Genomic DNA, 22,301 nt, shown 5'->3' on the forward strand with positions numbered 1-22,301 from the left:
TTAAAAATGCATTGTAAACAGCAATGAAACAGGAATGATTCCATTAAAACGAGACCCTAATCCTTCTCTCTGATTTTTTTCTCCAGGATCCCACCAATGGCTACTACAACGTGCGCACCCACGAGGACCTCCACATCCGCAGCAGCTTTTCCGACTACGTCCCGAACCCCCGTCCCATCTACACCCCCTCCTCCCAGCTGCCCCACAGCCCCCTGTACAGCCAGCAGCCCAGCCAGCCTCGCATCTACGACTACAGGCACCGCTACGGGACCGCCACCGGGGGGCGCACCGCCTACGAGCAGCAGCAGTACCCCCGAGAGCCCGTGTACGGAGGCTCTGCCTATCTTCCGGCACCCTGCGGGCGAGCTTTCACCAGCTACGTGAAGCCAGCCACCTACGAGAAGGTGGACTCTTACGACCCCTCTGACCAGGCCAGCAAAGTGTCGAGCTCGTCGCGCTTTTCCTACGCATCCTCGCAGGTTTCTTCACAGCAGTCAGACTTCGGGCGGCCCACGCAGCAGCGCATGCAGACGCACGTGTGACGCGGCGCGCTGGGGATCGGACACGCGGCCGCAAAATAACCTCCGGCTTTTGAACCGAAGCGAGACGCACTCCCCTAGAAAATCAAGCAAGAACAATCACGCTTTCGTCGCTGGAAGTTTCCCGAGTGACTAAGTTATTGTACCGAAGACATTGAGACAGTGTTTTTTCTTTTTTAAATTCCTTCACGCAAGGTGCGTGGAACTGTGTCAAAACAACAACCTCACATTGACGTGTGTTTTATTATCCACCTCAAGTCCTTGAAGATGTTTGAACAGGGTGTCTTTCAGGGACTGGTTTGGTTACTGAAAAGTATACTTTGGATGGACCAGTGCCGGTAACTGGGACTACACCTCCTAGGGTCACTTGAGAGGACAATGTAATTTATGTGGGCTTCTTGTCCCGGTGGTTATGGCCACCAAGGAGTCTAAAGACAGTGTGTATACTGAAGGAGACGCATCCTAAAGCTTTATTCGAGACACTGCTTTTACCTGTTAGTCCAACTGGTCAAAAACTCAACAGAAGGAAAAGATGCTGGATTTCATCACAGCTCTGATCCTTACCTCTTCCTTCCGTTCCTTTATGAAGCTCATTCTATAGGCAGGTTCCAGTAAGGGGGTGCCAGTACAGTATACCCAGGAGGGGAAACGTAGATCTTTCAGGGATCTCCAAGCTCTCTCTGTGTGGAAGGGAAGCACGTGGGTGAACAATGATATCCGACTGCTGCAATGCACAAGAAACCGCAGTCATGCTAATACCCAAGAGAACTCGTAGCGTTTTATAAATCTAATCGCTCCGTACAGCTCTGAGCGACAGCTCAATAAGAGGCGGATGAACGGGCGCTGGCTGAACAGGAGACATGACTGGGACTCCTGAAGTCTCCCAGTTAACTGTTTGTTCAGCGAATGTTCATTTTGATTAATGCCAGGAACGAATGGGCTGCTTTTGATGTAGCTTTGTGTCAGCATTGTTTTCACAAGACCAGTATTTCTAATAGAAAATGTGGGACTGATGTGTGTTTTTTGGAATCCTGTACGACAAAGCCAGCCACGGCCAGGCTGACGTAAAGACAGTAAAAGATATTTAAGTTTGATGTTTCTATCTCCATGACTTTAGGAACTTTGTAAGTGTAAAAACAATGATCTGTACATGCGTGTCTTATTTTAATTTAATATTTCATATAACCCTTAAATGTACATCGCTAGCTGCTCCAATGTAAAATATCTTTATAAAATAAATGACAAAAGGAAATTGGGATTTGGGTGCAAACCAATCCAACTTTTTATATGAATTAAGAACTTTATTTGCAAAACTATTGTTGCATGTAACTTTGTACACATACAGTATTTATATTTAAATAAAACATTTGCGATAAAATGTTGTGTTTGTGCGAGTGTAAAAGAATGGGAGTTTTTTTCAAGATATAACCATAACCCTTTTCTGACACAATTGTGTACTTCCATCTACAGTGCAAAAATATTAACATGTTAAGTACATTGTAACCGTGCATAATGACATTGTAATGATGTGTAAGCACACCTGCGTTTACGAAGTCACTACTGTCTAAATACAGTCATTAGAGCCACAGTGTTACCAAAAAAAAACATACCTCTGTGGAGCAAACCCACCGACACGGATGCAAACATACATCCATCATTATAAATGACTAGAAAGGTGCAACACCACACACGTGGGGGAAGCAACAGCAGTTATTACACAAGTCATGAATTTATTATAAAAACAAAGCCCAACAACATGGTATTATTATACAACACTTTAAAAACTTCATTTGACAAGGTCCTGCATGAAATCTAAATGACAGAGGTTCCACAGCCATTATATAACAGAGCTATGGCACTGCCGTAAAGACTCGATTCAGACCAAGGATGAAAATAAAAACTTAAAATAATGTAAAATAAAAAAAAAAAGATAGAAATCCATGCCCTGCGATGGACCAATCCGAGCTCAGATTCATTTAAATACTTTCCAGTCTAAATGTGTTTTACACTCAGAGCTTCTCTTGCAGGGATACTGGGGGTCTGTACATTCACTTCAGAGGCAGCAAAGCAGTGCAGATAGTGACATGCTGAAGGGCTGCTTTCAGTGTAGCCCGTTTCAGTAAAGGATCCGGATCCACCTTTAAATAGAATCGATTCAGCATTAAGCAGGTCCATCCAGCTTCATCAAGGGTCCTTCTACTCTTACACCGATAAAACTGTACTGAAACAAGGGACAGAGCTTCGGAAAAACTACTCCTGCAATATCTACTCACTGGGGATGGACTGTTTAGAAAATAAAACCTAAATGAATGGGAAGCAGATCAATAAAACTGCCAGAAGTGTCAATAGGGTGCAAGGCCATGGTAGGCAGCTTCAACATGACCAGTCTGCAAGGGATTCAAACTGCTCTCCGTGATCAGTCCATTTCCATGAGTTTCTATGTGTGTGTCCAGCTCCTCCGTGGTTCGGTCAGGGTTCAGATGCCGGTTTGCTCTTTGATCCAGCCCCGCAGCTGGGTGACACGGCTGTAGACCCCCGGCTTGTTCCTCCGGGCACAGCCATCTCCCCAGCTCACGATTCCAGACTGGAACCACCTCCCACTGCTCTCCTGACAGACCAGCGGACCGCCAGAGTCTCCCTGCAGAGCGAGAGCGATGAGACACTGCACAGTTCACAGTATTTTACTTGCTCTTGCATATTGGAATCTTTATATTTAAATCTGAAGACAAGTCAGCAGGCGTTCTTTATTACAGGTTGAGATTGGGAGCAGGACAAGAGACCAAGTTACAAAATACTCTGAGAACGATATGCAAATTAAACACTGCCACACCCGCAAGCAACACCCCACTGCCGGTTCCCAGGTCCTACCTGGCAGGCGTCGATTCCTCCTGTGAGATACCCGCTGCACAGCATCCTGGAGGTGACCTCCCCCGACATCACGGTGTCGCACACCGTGTCGTTGATGATCTTCACCTCCGCTTTCTGCAGGATGTTCGCAAGAGGCCCTGCGGATGAGAGACGAGGGGGTCAGACACTGTGCCGGAGGGACACGCCCACAAGCTCTTCACAAAGAGATGTTATTACTGCCTATCATCGCGGATAATAAAATAGAGCCGCACACACCCATTATTCGGATCAAGCGCCCCACAGAGGAGAGTCGCTGGGATTGATCGGGGCTAATTTACTTTATCCCCCCCACCCCAGTGTAACGAGTGAACAAGCAGCTGCTTGGGTTTGTGTGGATCGCTGTTCTTCGTGGAGTCATTAAGAAAAGCAGCGATCACCACAAACCCAAGCAGCTGTTTAACAAGTTTCACTCCATGGTAAATCAGCCCGATCGACACCAGCGTCCCTCACCTGATTATCAGCCCGATTCTCTACAGAGAGTTCAAATCTGAACAATCAGTTTGTGTAGCTCCAATACAATTATGAATGGATGAATAGACGGATTCATTAATGGGTGAACTGATGCCCACCGGACTCTGCGAGTGCCCCCCAGCCCGTCACAAAGCAGCTCTTGCCAGCGGGGAAGGTGTGCGTGGCGTCGGGGAGGCAGAGCGGGTAGACGGTGCTGCTGAACTCCAGGGGGGCGCTGAGCTCCAGCACAGCCACGTCGTTGTCGAAGGTGAAGGCGTTGTAGTTGGGGTGCACGGTGATGCTCTTCAGCTTGCGGCTCTCAGCGCTGCTGTAGTCGAGCTGCGTGTGGAGCCCGCTGTACGTCAGCCAGCTTCCAGGATTGCGGTACCTGAGACAGGAGGGGAGGAGTTAATACCAGGATGAGACAGGAGGGGAGGAGTTACAGAGAGAGAGGGAGGGGTTACACAAGGAGGGGAGGAGTTCATAACAGGATGAGACAGGAGGGGAGGAGTCAGTACCAGGATGAGACAGGAGGGGAGGAGTCACACAGAGAGGGGCAGGGCATCGCACAGGAGAGGAAGTAAAACCTCTCTGCCAAAGATTAGAGCTGCAGAAACATTACATTTTGATTTGCCCGATAAATTGTTCAGCTCTTGTGATCACTGTATAAGGAGAGGCGCTATATAAAAACCAATTGTATTTTTCTATGATCTTCATCTCATTTTAACACTTAAAAAAAAAATAATAAAACCATTGAGAAACACGTTTTATACATTAAAAAACCACACACTTGACCCCGGTTTAATATGAAGCCCCTCCAGGGTTGAGGCGGACTCACTCGAGGTTGGTGGTGGGGAAGCAGTGCGCTGCAGAGACCAGCCAGCGCTCCGAGATGATGGAGGCTCCGCAGGTGTGTCCAGAGGTCTTGAAGTGGAGGCTGACCTGCCACGGCCACTCCCCGACGTCCGCGTTCGTCCCGCCCACGATGCGGTTGTGCTTGTAGGGCCGCTTCCCACAGTCTGACCCAAGAGAGGAGGAGGGGGCTCTTATTAACATCATTTAAAAAGGTCCTCTTAGAACAGTTTACACAGTATTTTTACTATGCATTTACCATGGCTTACCCTGGTTTGCCAGGTTTAAGAATATGCTTTACCTTGCCTCGCTATTCTTTGTAATGCTTACCTAGGCTTCACCATGCTTTCACTGTGCTTTATTAAACTTTGCTGTGCTTTTAATGTAGGAAATTGTTATAAAGGCAATGAAGAAATGTCAACCCATGCTGCCCTTTAAACACAACCACGTGTCACTAATAAAACACATAGGAGAGGCTGCCAACAGGGCACCAGGGAGACGAACAAAATCGATCAATGGGTGTTTATTGAGGCTCGCAATGCAAGACCCATTGGGATCATTCATTGCTGCATCTCTACACTCACTGCAGTCCTGTTCATCAGATCCGTCGGCACAGTCTGGGCTGTTATCACACTCCGGGTTCAGTTTGCTCAAACACACGCCGTTCCTGCACTTGTAGGTGAATTCAGTGCAAGCCACCGTCGGGCTCCCTGAAGAACAAGGACAGGAGAAACAGCTGGGGTTAGAAACAGAGCCGCTCTCGAAACACACACGGTGGTGAAGAGATCCAGATCTGCAAAAGAGACTCCCAGAGACCGAGTAGCAAAAACGTATTTACACAAAGAATAGCCAGACTATAAAAAACACACTCTGGTTTCCAGTTCATTCAGCACTCCTCCTATTACCCGCTGCATCATCATCACAGCTTTATGTGATTCTTGGTGCCAAATGCTGGGATTGCATGTTTTTTTTCTTGATAATGCTACCACCTAGTGGATTAGAAATGATAATACAAGACAGCAGTGAAAAATCAACGCCATGCTAAAAGCTCTTAAACCATGAATGCAGACGATCCCGGCTCTCTTGCTCGGGTACACACACACACGCACACGCACGCACGCACACGCGAGCCTCACCTTGTTTGCTGCACGAGGCCTCGTCGCTGCGGTCAGTGCAGTCCTGGGTTCCGTCGCACACTTTGTCCTTGTCGATGCAGAGTCCGCTCTCACACTTCCACTGGTCTGTACCACAGCCTTCGAAACACACAGAGGACAGAGTGAGGCAGGCAGAGACACGGAGCATTGCTGTTACTAAATCCGATACAAATTATTATTACTTTTTTTTTTTTTTTTCAAAAAAAAAAAATCACAAAAACTAAGAGACTGCAAGTTTACCCCCCCCCCCCCCCCCCCAATTGAAAGCCATTAGCAGCAGCTACACTTCTAATGTCACAGAGTGTAGATCTCACACTCCACGTCAATGACAAAGCATTGGAAATATTTCAACCATAACAGAACCTACACAAACAGATCAAATACATTCATATCAACTTCTGTTTTGTTTTTTTTATTTAGATTTTAGAAAATATGTTTCTAAGTGTTCAGTGGCTGGCTCTACTCAAGTTGAGAGTCTACTTTCTCATGCACTCTTTGTATAACAGGTCTGACCCAGCAAAGAGCACTTGATTAGAGATGAAGATCAGAACTACGCTCAGTGCACAGGCTGAGGCGTGCCAGCACTTTGTGTTGGATGATTTCTCATGCCGGGTTTGCAATGCTAAAAACAGCCCTAAGGAGAGCTCAGGATAAGAGGAAGATCTCCCACTCACTGCAGGACTTCTCATCACTGCCGTCCCCACAGTCGTTGACCCGATCGCACACCCAGTACTTGGGTTTGCACAGACCGTTGTCGCATTTGAACTGATCCTCCCCGCACTCTGCAGGACAGGGAAAGGGGGGAACAACGTTACTCAAGAGGATCCTGGGTAATTAAGTTGGACAGTTTCTTCATTTGACTCAGTCAGCACAAAAGAGGGCTATAAAAAAAATCAGATTTTCTTTGTAGATTTTTTAACCCCTTAAGGACAGGGAATTGGGTGGTGGTTGTTCAAAACGGTTTCTTCTTCAAAATGCATCGGAGAGCGACTCGGGTATCACGAGGAGGAAACTGAGGATTTTGGATGACCAGATCCAACCTGTTCCGTGCACCTCTTTGCAAAAATAAAAAAGACATTGTTTGCGGGACACACAGGTGTCCCTTATACCTTAAAGGGCAACACAGTTTATTTGACAGTATTTTGTGACACTCACTGCAGTCCACTTCATCACTCATGTCCCCGCAGTCATTCCAGCCGTCACAGCGCAGCGTCGTTTTAATGCAGAGCCCAGTGTTGCAGGCAAACTGACCGGGGCAGGCTGTGTGACACAGAGGAACAGAGTCAGAAAACACCACCATGCAATATACAGCACTCCCTCCATTTCACCATCCGACTTACTGAGGCGTTCAACCCCTTTGATCGAATCTCTAAAAGGTGCATCATCTACATCAGGGATCATTACAAACTGGTTCACAGCAAAACAAAACGTGGTTATTAGTCTAGGAGACGGGCGCACTCACGGTTCCGCGGGTCGTAGGCATTGTAAACCGCTAGGAAGCCCTTATCGGTGAAGGACTCGTCCGAGTGGAACTTCACCACCATGGTGTTATCAGTGCTGGCCACAGCCAGGAGAGATCGTTCCCCACAGTACCTGATGAGGAGAGGAACACAAACCAAGCACTTGAGCAACACTGAGACTACAAATACTCAACTAGAGCGTGAAGTAGAGCCAGAAACAACAGCACGGAAACACACGCGCACAGACACGCGCACAGACACACACACAGACACGCTTCTAATGTATTCAACACGAGAATGCAGGTTTACTTCTGGGACATGATCTCCACGTAGTCTTTTCCACAATCACTTATATCAACGTTGGGCTCCTTCACACGGAACATGATGAACTTGAGACGGATTTTCATGTTTTCTGGTACCTGGACAGGAACAGTCAGGAGACAGACAGTCAATGCCTGTGCGCTCGGAGACAGCGTTTTAATAATAAGACAACAAAGAAGCATTCGGATCTAAAATTCATCCTGATGTACAAAATCATGTAACAAATGCAGATATATGACAGACAGACGACCCACAGTCTGCTGTTCTCATACCTACAGAATATATAACACCACACTTCAGGGTGATCAAATATGGTTCAATATCAGATTTTGGACAATATTTGATGAACCAGGAGTTTGTTCTTGTGCTTATAAAACTGGTACCTTGATGGTCCAGTTGCAATCCAGGTTGGGAGGGTAGAAGCTGGGGTAGTGTGGAGTGCTGAAGTTCCCACTCTGGTCAGTCAACACCTGATCACAAGCTGCAATTGGAGGAAACAGAAAAACAGGGGGGGGGGGGGGGGGAGGAGTTAGGGTTGACAAGTACCATGCAATTAAACCAGGCATCTGAAAACTACTCCGATTCAGCCTGCCCTTCTATTGTAGGAGAGAACAGCGATCTGGCTTGGTTTTAGAGAGCTGACAAAACGAAACTCAGACACAAGAAAAAAAAGGGAGAAATTCACAAGCAAGGAGTTGAAACGGGATTGAAGACGGCAGTGGAAAGGATACTGCAGCGAGGCACTGACCTGTGTTCCTGGGGATCTCGATGTACTCCGCATTGAAGCCTGGATGCTGGGAGCTGCTGTCTGAAATGAAGCTGACCAGCATGACGCTCCCCGACGACACCACCTCCAGGTTATTGGTAGGTGGGCGATTCCCACACTGCCTGCGAGGAGGAGGAGGAAGAGGAAGAGATCATAGCCAGCAGAGTACATTGATACAAGCAGAGACCCTATTGAAACTCAGGGCCCAGTTTGTTGAGCCAACAATCTCCCAGTAGACAAGCTCTTCACCCATTCAGTGCCATTTGAGGACAGGCTACTCTGTCATGGCATCACCATGGAATCACATCACAGCAGGATGCTGTGCATTCAACTGCACAGGAGTTACAAAGAACCGTCACACCAGCGCAGGGGTCATTGGTAATTACCCAGTTATTAAAAGCAGTGGCAGTAATCTACAGCACATTTAAAAGAGATACGCCAGATAGCAAGAGGCTGTGTATTAGAATTCCTCAGCCTGTAAGGAGGCAGGGAGGCTGCGAGAGGGGCTGAGCACTCACTGAGTCAGCTGGTGCTTCTCCTCCGGGCTCAGAGAGTCATAGATGGAGACAAAGTCGTCATCGCAGTTGTCCTCCACGTCGAAGTCGGGAAAGAACAGCTGGATGGCTTTGCCCTTGGAGGCGCGGATCTGCCACTGGCAGCGGGACTTGTTGGGGTAACCGGGCGATGGGTAGCCGGGCGAGGTGAAGCTCTGTTTGGAACCGGTCGCTCGCAGCGTGTAGAAACAGGAGTCGGGAGTGTTAGTCATCCTGGGGTCTGTAACTGGAAACAATAAAACAATCACATCAGAGTCACCGCGGCAAGCAGACAGTGATGCAACCGAGCTAGCAATGAGGGGGGCAGTACTCACGCGACGCGGTGATGGAGCGCACGGTGAAGCTGAGCCCCGATCTCACTCCTCCCTGTCTGATCAGGCTCCGCAGCAGCCCGGTCACCCGACTGTCTGTGAACTTGGACAGGTCCTCGGAGTTCGAGCTGGGGATATCGAAGCGCGTCCAGTGATAGGCGATCACGCTGCCTTCGCTGAGAACACAAACGCGAGACACATTCTCACACACACAGAGCGGCCGGGCACAGGCACTGAAGAGACACGACGATGCTAAAAGCATGAGGATGAAAAGCTGACACCTCAGGGTAACAGAGCGAGATAGAGGTGCAATGAGCTGGTGGGTCAACAATGGGAAGTAGCTTTCCGTCTGCATGGCAAACTGTCAATGTGTGTTCTCACACTGCGATTCGAAGCCACCAGCTACTCTGGCCTCCTGACTGTGGCTCACCTCCCCTCGATGCACAGAAACAGGAGACTTTGTTCCTTTTACAGTCACCCCCCCACTGAAGTTTAATTGACGTACTGTTAGCACGGGCGATGGCAATGAAGATTTCACTCCTTACCTGTATCCAGTAATGACAGATGTGTTGTAATACTTAAAAAGCACAGTGTCTTTAGAGTATATGTCTCGCAGCTGGGAATACAAAGAAAAAAACAGGAACTTCATGTTACAAAAAGAGGTACGGGTCATTGTTAAATCAATGTCACTGTCACATGTCTGAAATGGATTTGAAAAACCAGTTCAAACTCGTTTCCATCTGCAGCAGACAGAGCAAGGTCACACTACAGTGAATTGAGACTCAGGTCAGCAAGCATGCCCTGGAATAGAACAGCACACCTGAATACACAAGCCTTGACTTCTCTAAACTGCACCAACACTTATCAGCCCTATTGAGAAAACGAGCGACAGAGAGAGATATTGGATGAAATATATAATTCAATGATAAACGTTATACTCAGTGCTACTGAGGTAACACTAGAAGCTGCCCTATGCAGTGAATGCCGATGGCTGTGGTTTGAGGAAGCTGCTCTCACCAGGTCCTGCAGATTCTTGCTCAGCTCTCTGAAGTCCTGTGTTTTGGGGCTCCCCAGGCTGTCTGTGTATTCGATATCGTCGAGGACCAGGTGCCCGCTGTAGACCCGCACCTGATCAGAGGGAACAGCGATATCCTTGGTGGGGCCGACTTGAGGATTCCCTCTTCCCTCACTGGGCCTGACTGCAGCAACGAGAGAGCGAGAGAGCGAGAGAGAGAGGGAAGGGGAGAAGGGGAAGAGGAGAGAGAGAGAGAGAGAGAGAGAGAGAGAGAGAGAGAGAGAGATCGAGATCATTACAGAGGGGACCAAGCAGCGTCAGAATAATAATAAAATGATCCCAATATTAAATTCGTATTTAGTTTAGTCTTGATTATTTTAATTAAAGCTTGCGGTGGCCCGTGGACAAGCCCTCAAACAGGAAGGCGGTTCGGTGGGACCCACGGATCGCGATCGTTTCACTTCCCTTCGTACCTGCAAAGTACCAGATGAGGAAGGCTGCTACTCCAGCCAGGACGAGGAAGGAGAGGATCACCAGCACAGCGAGCAACAGCGAGTGCGTCTTCCTGGACGCCATCTTGTCTTTCTCTGTCAGGAACGTGACTCTCTCATGCCTCCCGTTCCTGTCCTGGTTATTAAGAATAAAATACAATTGAGAAAAGAAAAAGGAAAAACAACACCACCGTTTAAAACTACTGAATAAAAAAAATAAGAGCACGTATAACAACTAGAAAATCACATGGAGCGGTTTGTTGTACCAGCTGCACAGGTCAGTTAGTCATGCGACACCACGCATAATTTTGCATGTAAGGTTTGTCAGCCAGGATCAGGATTCGTTGTGAAATTGATCTCATGAGAATGCCGTTTGCCAAGGACTGCACAGTCTCTGTAACGGGCAGTGTTGCGTGATACACAGCCGTTACGGATTCTGTCAAGATCCTATAGCAGAGAATGAACCACATGTCAACAGGACCAAAAAGACAAAGTGTTTTTGGTTTGAATAAGAAACTTGGAACACCTCCATGCTTCAGCCTCCTCAGCCTGTTGATCAATGACTAACTCCTCACCCCCGCTCGCTGGATCGGAGTCCTGTGACTCACTGCAGAACACAACCTGAAAGCTCCACCCAGCTGTGTCACTGCGGATCACTGCCCTCCCTCCCACAGAGAGATGCAAAACAAGGAGACCTCACCAGCCTTACAGAACACAGATCCTTCTAGAAGCCTGGCACTCAATTCCACTGTAGTTTAGGGTGTTCTGTTGGTTTCATTCATTTTACATCCCTCCCCCAGTTAGATTTACCCACAGGGTTTGGATGATCGTGACATTACTGACAAAAACTACATCAGTAACATGCATCCTCCACCACAGGTAGTATAAAGTGACAATTCTAGCGATCAGTGTGACAGACGGCTGGATGGGTGTACAGAGAGACACCCTCAGAATCTGCTACTCTCAAAAGCGTACGCTGAAGTTTGAATAAGCCCCCGTGCGACCGGCTCCGCTGCATCCCCAATGCCAGGGATCTGATCACCTTGCAGGGGAGAGCAACGCACTTGAGCTTCAGGGAAAGTGTTCAGTCATCTTGTGACAGGGCAGTGCATTCTCTCAGCGAGTCCCAGGTCAATCCAATCGAGCACTTCAATTCAATTCAAATCAATTCAGCACCGTCGAGAGGAAGCAGTAGCTGGTTTATGACCAGGGACATGTTGATAAAAACAGCAAGACAAACACACGTGCAATAAAACGCATTGCACAGTAGCTTTTACACTAATGCAGGTCTGGGGGGGGGGGGGTGACTTGTACAATAACTTAGTGTTCAAATAAAAAAAGGAAAAACGACAAGACACCAGAGGACGCTTTCCTTCAGTGTGCTCGATCTTAGAGAGTCCACCATAAACTGTGGATTTCCATTCTAGCAGAACAAAAACAACTAAGCAGGGAGGGGCTGTGAGCAAGTTCCAACTCGAAAACAGAGCTCGACTGAAGAAATCAACAGACTGCTTTACAACTGGAGATCGGTCCAAACGGCTCTTAAATACACATCGCTGCAAGACTGGATAACTGGCTTTCAAAAACCACGATGTGAAACTAAAGAAGAAACCGTATGGGCTGGAAGACAAAGGTCTTTAACACCACAGGTTATCACACCAAGACGTTTATTACATTTTACCCATGTGTTTTATTAAACTGGTTACCCAAACACCAAGATCCTAGTGGTTCTTCAAACAATTTGCGCCGGCTTTCCTGGTTGGGACTGCAAAGTAACTAAAAGCTCCTGCCTATTTGGAGCAGCTTTTCATAAATCGCCAGTACATCAGCGTTCTGTGATAACTGGTAGATAGAAAGAAGAACTTCTAAAATCAATTCTAAAAAACACAGGAAGGCAGTGCTGGGATTCAAATCAGACTCCTATCCCACAGCAGTGTCACCCACTCCAGGTTTTACTATGAGCTTGATTAGCCACAGTGTCTTGGTAAGCTCAGGTGGTATTAAACTCATAGTAAAACCAGGAATGGATCAAAAGGGCTTATTTCCATCTCTGGAGCAATATGTTGAAATCAGCAAGAATGAATAATTACTCAGAAGTTCTGAATGTCAGGTGATCCGAGATTAGTGCCAATCAGAGGCTGTGAAACCAGCCGCTAGGGAGTTTCAGTGGAGTGAAACCGGGGATGGATTGCAGCATCAGCTGAGTCATGGGACCAGCTCTGCTGAAGCAAGGACTGATACTTCAGAGAGAGAGAGAGAGAGAGATGTATGTATGTGCTTTGGCAACACAATTATTTTTATTGTCATGCCAATAAAGCCAATTTGAATTTGAATTTGAATTTGAGAGAGAGAGAGAGAGAGAGAGAGAGAGAGAGAGGCAGCAGCAAGATGAGCTCTTAATTTAAACTAAAAAAATGTTAATCTAGAGTAAATTTAATTGTGAGAATTAAGAATATAAATCAGTAAGAACAAATAAAAAACAAATGGAAAACTTTTACTACAGAAATAAGACATCCAGGAAAAATTAAACAATTAAACAAGAAAGAAAGAAAGAAAGAAAGAAAGAAAGAAAGAGAAAGAAAGAAATAGAAAGAAAGCAAAAGAAAAGAACTGAACTGAAGAGGAAAAGAAAAGAAATAAGACCTCCAGGAAAATTAAACAAGAAAGAAAGAGAAAGAAAGAAAGAAACAGAAAGAAACAGAAAGAAAGAGAAATAAACAGAAAGAAAGAGAAAGAAACAGAAAGAAATAGAAAGAAACAGACAAATTGAAATAAACAGAAAGAAAGAAAAAGAAAAGAACTGAAGAGGAAAATAAAAGGTAAGCCTTTTTAATATAACAAATTAACTAAAACCTAATAGCTAAAAACTCTCAGTCACTGAAAGCAGCTGAAACCGGTTGGTTTTTGGCAGTTGGTCGGAATGGATAAATGTATCAATTTAGACCTGCAGAGTGGGAGGGGCCAGACTAGCAGTGTAATCCGATACCCTGATGAGGTCACCAGTGCAAAGGCAAAGAAGCTGTATAAGAACAAGCTAATGAAGGAGTCCCCAGAGACACTGATAACAGACTGCAGCCTGGCTGGGGGCAAGAGGACCAAAACCAACCTGCTGTTCTATACACAGCACCCCACTGCCTGGCACACAGCCCTCTGCACAGCACATAGTAATATCAAGCTGGGAGGGATTTGCAAAGGAAGGCAACTGCGTATAGGAGATGAAACTGACCCTGACAGCACAAGGCTCAGCATCAATGTGTTTTATAATGGCACTATTATGATTCAGGGAACTGAGGCCAGCCTAGAACTATTCGAGAAAGATTTCCAGGCTCTAAAAGAACTGGCTGAGAAGGAGAAAAAAAATCCAGAGGTACTAGACCCAGAACAGCAGCCAGCTCCCCACACCGCAGACACAGCCCCCTGCAGCCCCCACACTGCAGACACAGCCCCCTGCAGCTCCCCCACTGCAGCCCCCCGCACCCCCCCGCTCACCCCCAGACTGCCCAGCACAGTGCAGCACTTGAAGGAATGCCTCTCACTGCTGGAGGTGGAGTTTGCAGAATTCAAGGAGCTCACCCTGACCACGCTGACAGAGAACGACCTCGTGCAGCAGATAAGAGACGAGGTGAGGCAGGTGAGGAACGAGGCCAGGGCTTCCATCAGGGAGCTGGGAGCTGAGATGGGAGAGTTGCGGCAGGACAACGAGGCCCTGAGAAACGAGCTGGCCAAGCTGAGAGAGGAGCTGCAGCGCAAAGAGAGGAGCATACAGAGCCTGAGAGAGCAGCTACTCAGAGTCACACCTCCTCCCCCCCACCCAGAACAGCAACACCACAGCCAGCCCAAGAACACAGGAGCTCCAGCAAGCAGGGCCTGTCTGACTGACACCGACACCGATACACACACCACATCATCCCACACACACACACTGATCCAAACACACACCCCACTCCCCCAGCACACCCCGACAGTGAGACACTCCCCCCCACCACACACACTACCCCCCACTCCCCCACCACACACACTACCCCCCACTCCCCCACCACACACACTGATCCAAACACACACCCCACTCCCCCAGCACACCCCGACAGTGAGACACTCCCCCCCACCACACACACTACCCCCCACTCCCCCACCACACACACTGCCCCTCCCTCCCACATCACACACACTGCCCCAGAGACACAGACTCCCTCGAGTAGACAGGCTAATAAAATATACAGCTCCAAGGTAGCCATTCTTATCGACTCCAACGGGAAGTACTTGAACCAGCGAAGACTCTTCCCCAGCAGCCGGGTAGCAAAATTCTGGTGCCCAACTACAGAAAGGGCGCTCCAGCTGCTGTGCCAGTCGACCCTGAGAGACCCCGAGCACATTATCATCCACACTGGCACCAACGACCTGGGCTCTCAGGGGGAAGATGTGGCCGAGTCGGTAAGGAGAGTAGCGGAGAAGGCCACAAAGGAGTTCCCTGGTGCGAAGATAGTGATCTCCACCCTGCTGCCCAGAGAGGACGTCCCCCAGCACACTATTCAGAGGATCAACAGTGACATCTCCAGAGGCTGTGCCCTTCTGCCTAATGTCCACTTGGCACACCACCCCACCCTGAGCACGCTGCACCTGTACGACCATGTACACCTCGACCAGGAAGGCGTTAGGATCTTCGCCAAAAACCTAAAGGACACTGCCATGGGCCGAGACCCCGCCAGCCACCCCCGAAACAGGAGCACACCGGACCACCACCAAGGACAGCGCAGCCCTGTGCTTACGAGGAGACCCCCCCAAGAACACCAGCCTCTGCAGCCTGGACACTGGCAGCACACACTACAACAGACCAGAAGAGCCCAGCCCAGCAGAGCCCAGCCCAGAGGGACCCAGCCCAGCAGAGCCCAGCCCAGAGGGATCCAGCCCAACAGAGCCCAGCCCAGAGGGATCCAGGAACAGCAGCAGCTCCAGCACAGCAGTCAGACAGAGCAGCAGCAACACAGCTATGCAGCAGCTGCTTCCAAACCAAGGACCCTAGCCAGCTCTGAGATGGGGGAGATACGGCAGCTCCTGAACTTAATTTTCAAAATCATGAGCTAAGTACACCCCACTCTAAATGTATTAGAAAAGAAATGTACAACTAATAATAATTAGAATAAGAAAATAATACAAATAATAAGAAAATACTTAATAGTGTAAAACATGTTACTGATTTATGTTCAATGTTTCTGACATTATATTTTATTCTAGATAATAATTATAAATAGCTTAAATTATAAATATGAGATCGCTTACAATTAGCTCCTGGAATATTCAGGGTTTGTGTTCGTCAGTGTTTGGGCTGAAGAGCACAGACCCTGAATTCATCAGAAATATAAATAACATAGATATAATTATTCTCCACGAGACGTGGTGCCGTGCTGATGTGTCCACTCACTGTCCCTCAGGCTACAGGGAGATTATAGTGCCCTCCCTGAAACACTCACACGTAAAACGTGGCAGAGACTCAGGGGGGATCATTGTGTGGTACAGAGAGGAGCTCACCGACTCTATTAGACCAATAAGAACAGGAGAGACCCACCTGTGGCTAAAAATGAGTAATAGCATTGTCACCTGCCAAACAGATATCTACCTGTGTGCAGCCTACATCCCCCCATCGGACTCCCCTTATTACAAGGAAGACACCTTCCATGATCTCCAGACAGAGATCTGCCACTTCCAGGCCCAGGGAAGTGTGCTGCTCTGCGGTGACTTTAATGCCAGAACAGGCACTCTGCCTGACTTCATGAACTCACATGGCAACAGCCACATATTCGGACAATCCCCTCTGTACCACACGCACATGACTACAAACAAGAATAGCCATGACAGTGTGGTAAATAAAAATGGGAGACAATTATTGAATCTCTGTCAAGGCCTAGGCCTCTATATCATGAATGGCAGGATCAGAGGGGACTCTTTAGGTAGGTTTACATACAGCTCAGCTCTTGGTAACAGTGTGGTGGACTATGCCATCACTGACCTGGACCCCTCCTCTATTAATGCATTCACTGTCAGACCACAAACCCCCCTGTCAGATCACAGTCAAATCACTGTGTTCATAAAAAGAACAGAGCAGATCAACAACACACAGACACAGCCCTGTAAGCTGTACAATCTAAACCATTCCTACAGATGGGCTCCAAACAGCACAGAAATATACAAAGAAGCAATTGGCACCAATGAAATAGAAACCCTAATACACACATTTCAAAACACACAGTATCAACACACAAAAACAGGAGTAACTCTGGCTGTAAAAGATTTGAATAACATATTTAGAAAAGCAGCAGAAAAATCTAAATTAAAAATAGTAAATCGGAAAAACAACCAAAAGAATAAATTCAAAGAAAAGTGGTTTGATGAAGAATGTAAAACTAGAAGGGAAAAACTAAGACAGCTATCCAATCAAAAACATAAAGATCCAGACAGCCCAGATTTACGCCTCAGATACTGTGAGGCACTGAATCAATACAAACACACTCTAAGAAATAAAAAACAAGACCATATTAATAAACAACTCAGCGAAATTGAGGAGTCAATAAACCAAAATCATTTTTGGGAAACCTGGAACAACCTAAATTCAACAAAAAAAGAAGAATTGGCCATCCAAAATGGAAACATTTGGAAAAAACATTTTGAAAACCTTTACAAAGAAATACAAAACAAAGAACAAAAAACTCAAAATGCCATTTGTGAAAAACTAAAAAATTTAGAATCCTGTATTAAGGACAATCAGAACCCCCTCGACACCCCAATCACGGTGGAGGAGCTGAGTGATAAACTCAAGGCCCTCAAATCAAAAAAAGCAAGTGGACCTGACAGCATCAACGCTGAGATGCTCAAACACAGCAGCCCCAAGCTGCAGGAGGCCCTGCTCAAACTCCTCAATCTTGTACTGAGAGCTGGGTATTTCCCTGAGACCTGGAACCAAGGGCTTATAACACCCATATATAAAAGTGGAGACAAATTCGACCCCAATAACTACCGGGGCATCTGTGTGAGCAGTAATCTGGGGAAGGTGTTCTGCAGTATCATTAACGCCCGGATACTGGCCTTCCTTACCGAACACAGTGTCCTGAGTAAGAGTCAGATTGGATTTCTACCAAAACACCGCACTTCTGATCATGTTTACACCCTACACACCCTAATCAATAAACACGTCCATCAAACTAATAAAGGAAAAATATTCGCTTGCTTTATAGACTTTAAAAAGGCATTTGATTCAATTTGGCATAAAGGACTATTTCTTAAACTTCTTCAAAGTGGTGTAGGGGGTAAAGTCTATGACATCATAAAATCGATGTACTCAGAAAATAAGTGTGGTGTGAAAATTGGCAACAAAAGAACAGAATTCTTCACACAAGGGCGTGGGGTGAGACAGGGCTGCAGTCTGAGCCCAACACTGTTCAACATCTATATCAATGAGCTGGCCACAGTGTTGGAGCAGTCTGCAGCCCCTGGCCTCACTCTACATGACACTGAAGTCAAGTTTCTGCTCTATGCAGATGACCTGGTCCTGCTGTCACCCACAGAGCAGGGGCTGCAGCAGAGCCTGGCACTGCTAGAGCAGTACTGTCAGACCTGGGCCCTGGCAGTAAACATGAACAAGACCAGAGTCATGATATTCCAGAAGAAAGCCAGATCTCAGGGAAATAAGTACCACTTCACTCTAGGTAACACCACCCTAGAGCACACCAGCAGCTACACATACCTGGGTCTGACCATCAGTGCGTCAGGGAGCTTTAACCTGGCAGTGAATGCACTAAAGGAGAAAGCACGCAGGGCTTTTTATGCCATAAAGAGGAGGCTCTACAATATAAATCCCCCCGTCAAAATTTGGCTCAAAATTTTTGAAAGTGTAATTCAGCCAATTGCTCTCTATGGCAGTGAAGTGTGGGGTCCAATCACCAACCAGGACTACACAAAATGGGACAAACACCCCACAGAAACCCTGCATGCAGAGTTCTGTAAAAACATCATGAGATTACAAAGAAAAACACCAAACAATGCATGCAGGGCTGAATTAGGCCTTTATCCATTGATTATTAACATCCAAAAAAGAGCATTAAAATACTGGATTCATCTAAAAACTAGTGACCCAAACTCACTCCATCATAAAGCCCTGCAATACCAAGAGCTCAGCCCAGAAAAGAGTCCCCTCAGCCAGCTGGTCCTGAAGCTCACTGAGCTGAGCAACACTGACATCAGTCAGCTTCAGGACAGCACTGCAAAAACAATTCCAATTAGTGTCAACCAAATTATAAAACACCTGAAACACTCCTATCTGGACCATTGGGATACAAACACTAAAACACAAAACAAACTAGAGTGCTATCGAACCCTAAATAGAAATTACACCCTGGCAGAATACCTGGTAACTGTCAGAAACACAAAGCAGAGGCAGATCCTGACCAAATACCGGCTCAGTGACCACAACCTGGCCATTGAAAAAGGCCGACAGAGGCAAACCTGGCTGGCCAGGGAGAACAGGCACTGTGGTCACTGTGAGACAGGAGAGGTCGAGACAGAGATTCACTTCCTGGCACACTGTGAAAAATATAAAAACATAAGGGACATTTTCTTCCCCAAATTCTGTGATTTAGTCCCAGAATTCCCAAAAATGTGTGATACCCAGAAGCTGTCAATCCTGCTGGGGGAAGACAAACACACAGCCAGACTGGCTGGTCAATACGTGGAGACCTGTCATAGCCTGAGGGACAGACCGTGAACACGTCACACTAGAGAGGGAAAAGAGAGAGGGCGGGAGGGAGGGATTCTGTTTAATATAGAAAGAGGGAGGGAGGGGGTATTGTTTAATTGAGGGGGGATTCTGTTTAATAGAGGGAGGGAGGGGGATTCTGTTTAATATAGAGGGGGGAAGGGGGTACTGTTTGATATAGAGGGGAAGGGAGGGATTCTGTTTACTGTATTAATATAGAGGGAGGAGGGATACTGTTAGTATTAAGAAAAATTCTTTGTCTGTATATTTGAGTTGGTTATGCCATGTATGTGCTTTGGCAACACAATTATTTTTATTGTCATGCCAATAAAGCCAATTTGAATTTGAATTTGAATTTGAGAGAGAGAGAGAGAGAGAGAGAGAGAGAGAGAGAGAGAGCACTGCAACCAAGATGTTTTGTACCTCCCGGTCTTCCTGTAGACTCGGCATCAGGAGAGGACAGTGCTATGGCTTTTTTTAACAAAAAACAGCAAGTGAAAAACAGACAGAAAAGAGAGAGAGAGAGAGAGAAATACTAACTGGAAGTTCAAACATGACTTCAGCTCATCTATTTCAACCTGTGATCAATCATTTAAAAGTTTGTGATTGTCATTCCCTGTGATATTAGAACTTCTTTTCAAAAGGGTTCTTCATTGGGACAGGCATTTAAACAATTGCAAACACTATAGGTTTTGCAGCAGCTATAGGCTGAAACCTTCCCGGGGATGGCACTATGAAATCAGACACCACGAAAGGGGCAGTTCCCAGTCTGGAATTACTGATTCAGTGCCGAGAATAAACACATCTACTTCAGCAGTAAAGACTATTAAACTTTAACTTCACTGGCAGCTAACCTCCCTGCGTTAGCCAGGCTGTTAATAAGGGATCTGCTACCTGCTTAATGAGGCGTTATGAAAAGCTGGCTCGATCCTTCACAATCTCACCCCCTCGAGCAATGCTGTACTGCTGACTGAACCCAGATCAAGAGCCAGCAGCGAAGGTTAAAGAAGCAGACCAATACTTCTAGAATTCAAACGTTTGATTCAACTTGAAGCCCTGTGTGTGTGTCTGTGTGTGTGTGTTGGTTGGTTCTCAGACCACACCCCAGGCTGTGTTGGTAGGAACTATTGAAACAATGTTTCCTCTCCTATTGGCAAGACTGTTTTCTTTTTTAAGTAAATAAAGTTTGGATTTCACATCAGTGTTCTGGAATGTCACTGGAATAATTTCATGAATTCCAAACAAATGTGCATCCCATTCCAAGTGAACAGAAGTGCAAGCTTTGTGATTGGGGCTCTTAGAAAAGCACTCGGCAAACACACCACAAGACCACTGGGAATACTAGAAGAAACCAAGCCTACTGTTACAAAATAACACTTTGGAACAAACAAACACAAAAAGAGAAAAGAAAAACATCAGCTGACCGGATCAATCCAGCTCAACAAAGACACCAGCGCTCTACCCGACTTCCCTCCCCCCGCAACACAACTCTGGAAATGCAAATGTAGTTTGAAAATAAAGGGTGCGTTCACGAAGATCATTCGGCGCAGATTCTGTGCAGAATCTGAGCAATTTAGCCAATGATCTTCTAAGAATGATCTCCGTGAACGCACCACGCCAAGCACTAACAACCAAACAAGACAGAAGTCTATTCAAGTACCTGGAGGAGAGAGTTTCCTAGGTGCGTCTCCGAGCGGGCTTTTCACTGAGACGGCGAAATATGTCTGTGGTATTAAGTACCCCGACAAACAAGATAGCTTATCAAGTGTGAACAAGACAGAGTGTGGCAACACACCAGCGAGCGCCTGCTTTCAGAAACACTGCAGGCCCCAACAGGCCAGTGACGGGGCTCCAGGAAACAAGGTGATCCCTATGAACAAGGAGTCTCTTATTCCCATCCCTGCTTACTAATGACGAAACATGCACCTGTACTCGAGGCACGTCTCCCGTGCATGCTGCGGCCAGCCGGACTCCAGCTCTGCCACCCCCGCCCCCGTGTTACACACGCTCGCAGTGTACACCGCGCCTTTATGAGTGACCACAGAGACAATGTATGACATTTGTGCAGGAAATGGAGACCTCGCCTCGACACGGCTTCTGCTCGTTTGCAAGTTCATCGTCTCCGTGTTGTTTATTCGAGCTTAACCTGTCGGTGGCCATGATGAGATCAATACCAGCCAAACTAAACCGTGACCTTATTTTTACCATTTCATCAGACACAACCCCAGAATGTGTTTTTAATCGATCGGATTCACAAGACCAACAAATAAAAAAATAAATAAATAACTTACCTCCGGGTGAAATTCTACCACCGACCCCATCTTCAGTAAAAACAAAACGAAACAGTTTTGTTATCAGATTTTACCCAAGTTTAAAATCCCTTACAAAAAAATCTTCCTCCTCCGACAGGTGTTATTCTTGTTATTTAACGAATAAAAATTAAAAATACACAATATTGTTGAGGCTTAAAATCCTTCCTTTTTTACTTCTTTGTCTTCTAGTTGAAAAACGCGTTGTCTCTAAAACTACACTCCCTAAAGAATAAACGTCATTTAATTTAGTTTGCTTAGTTCAGGTGTCTGGAGTCGGTGTCGTGTACAGCTGCTAAGGATATAGCGCACGTCCTTCTTAAATATTTTTCTTATACCCGAAACTTTTCTCTCTCTCTCCCTCTGTCCTCACCAAAATCCCAGGAATGTCACTTCCGCTCGCCCCAGGTGTGTTATGGGTGTGGCTAG

General features: G+C 46.6%; 2 protein-coding genes across 2 annotated transcripts in view; one reads left to right on the forward strand and one right to left on the reverse strand.

The window, feature by feature from the left end:
• LOC117971982 (kin of IRRE-like protein 1) overlaps nucleotides 1-1,917 on the forward strand; it is a 19,567-nt gene extending 17,650 nt beyond the window's left edge. Inside the window, exon 15 of the mRNA XM_059011163.1 lies at nucleotides 87-1,917. Coding sequence (XP_058867146.1) covers nucleotides 87-542 — 456 coding nt within the window. The 3' untranslated portion in view covers nucleotides 543-1,917. The remainder of the gene's footprint in view (nucleotides 1-86) is intronic.
• Nucleotides 1,887-22,301, reverse strand: LOC117434051 (suppressor of tumorigenicity 14 protein homolog). The gene is made up of 19 exons (XM_059011157.1): nucleotides 22,246-22,301; nucleotides 21,855-21,884; nucleotides 10,803-10,956; nucleotides 10,332-10,513; nucleotides 9,860-9,930; nucleotides 9,318-9,490; nucleotides 8,968-9,229; nucleotides 8,432-8,571; nucleotides 8,067-8,164; nucleotides 7,672-7,781; nucleotides 7,365-7,495; nucleotides 7,058-7,162; nucleotides 6,577-6,684; nucleotides 5,885-6,001; nucleotides 5,333-5,458; nucleotides 4,735-4,915; nucleotides 4,016-4,284; nucleotides 3,408-3,544; nucleotides 1,887-3,177 (listed from the first exon to the last, which is right to left on the reverse strand). The coding sequence occupies exons 2-19, from the start codon at nucleotides 21,882-21,884 to the stop codon at nucleotides 3,016-3,018; spliced, it is 2,556 nt and encodes an 851-aa protein (XP_058867140.1). The 5' UTR covers nucleotides 22,246-22,301; the 3' UTR covers nucleotides 1,887-3,015.

The sequence above is a fragment of the Acipenser ruthenus genome, chromosome 41 (assembly GCF_902713425.1).
Source record: "Acipenser ruthenus chromosome 41, fAciRut3.2 maternal haplotype, whole genome shotgun sequence".
Classification (NCBI taxonomy): domain Eukaryota; kingdom Metazoa; phylum Chordata; class Actinopteri; order Acipenseriformes; family Acipenseridae; genus Acipenser; species Acipenser ruthenus.

Excerpts from the sequence above, each read along its gene's own strand:
- LOC117434051 (XM_059011157.1), bottom strand. The coding sequence starts at position 21,884 with ATGGGGTCGGTGGTAGAATTTCACCCGGAG. Across the intron at positions 9,931-10,331 it reads GCAAGAATCTGCAGGACCTG|CTGCGAGACATATACTCTAA; the intron begins GTGAGAGCAGCT and ends TTGTATTCCCAG. Across the intron at positions 6,002-6,576 it reads CAGTGATGAGAAGTCCTGCA|GCTGTGGTACAGACCAGTGG; the intron begins GTGAGTGGGAGA and ends TGTGTTTCGAAG.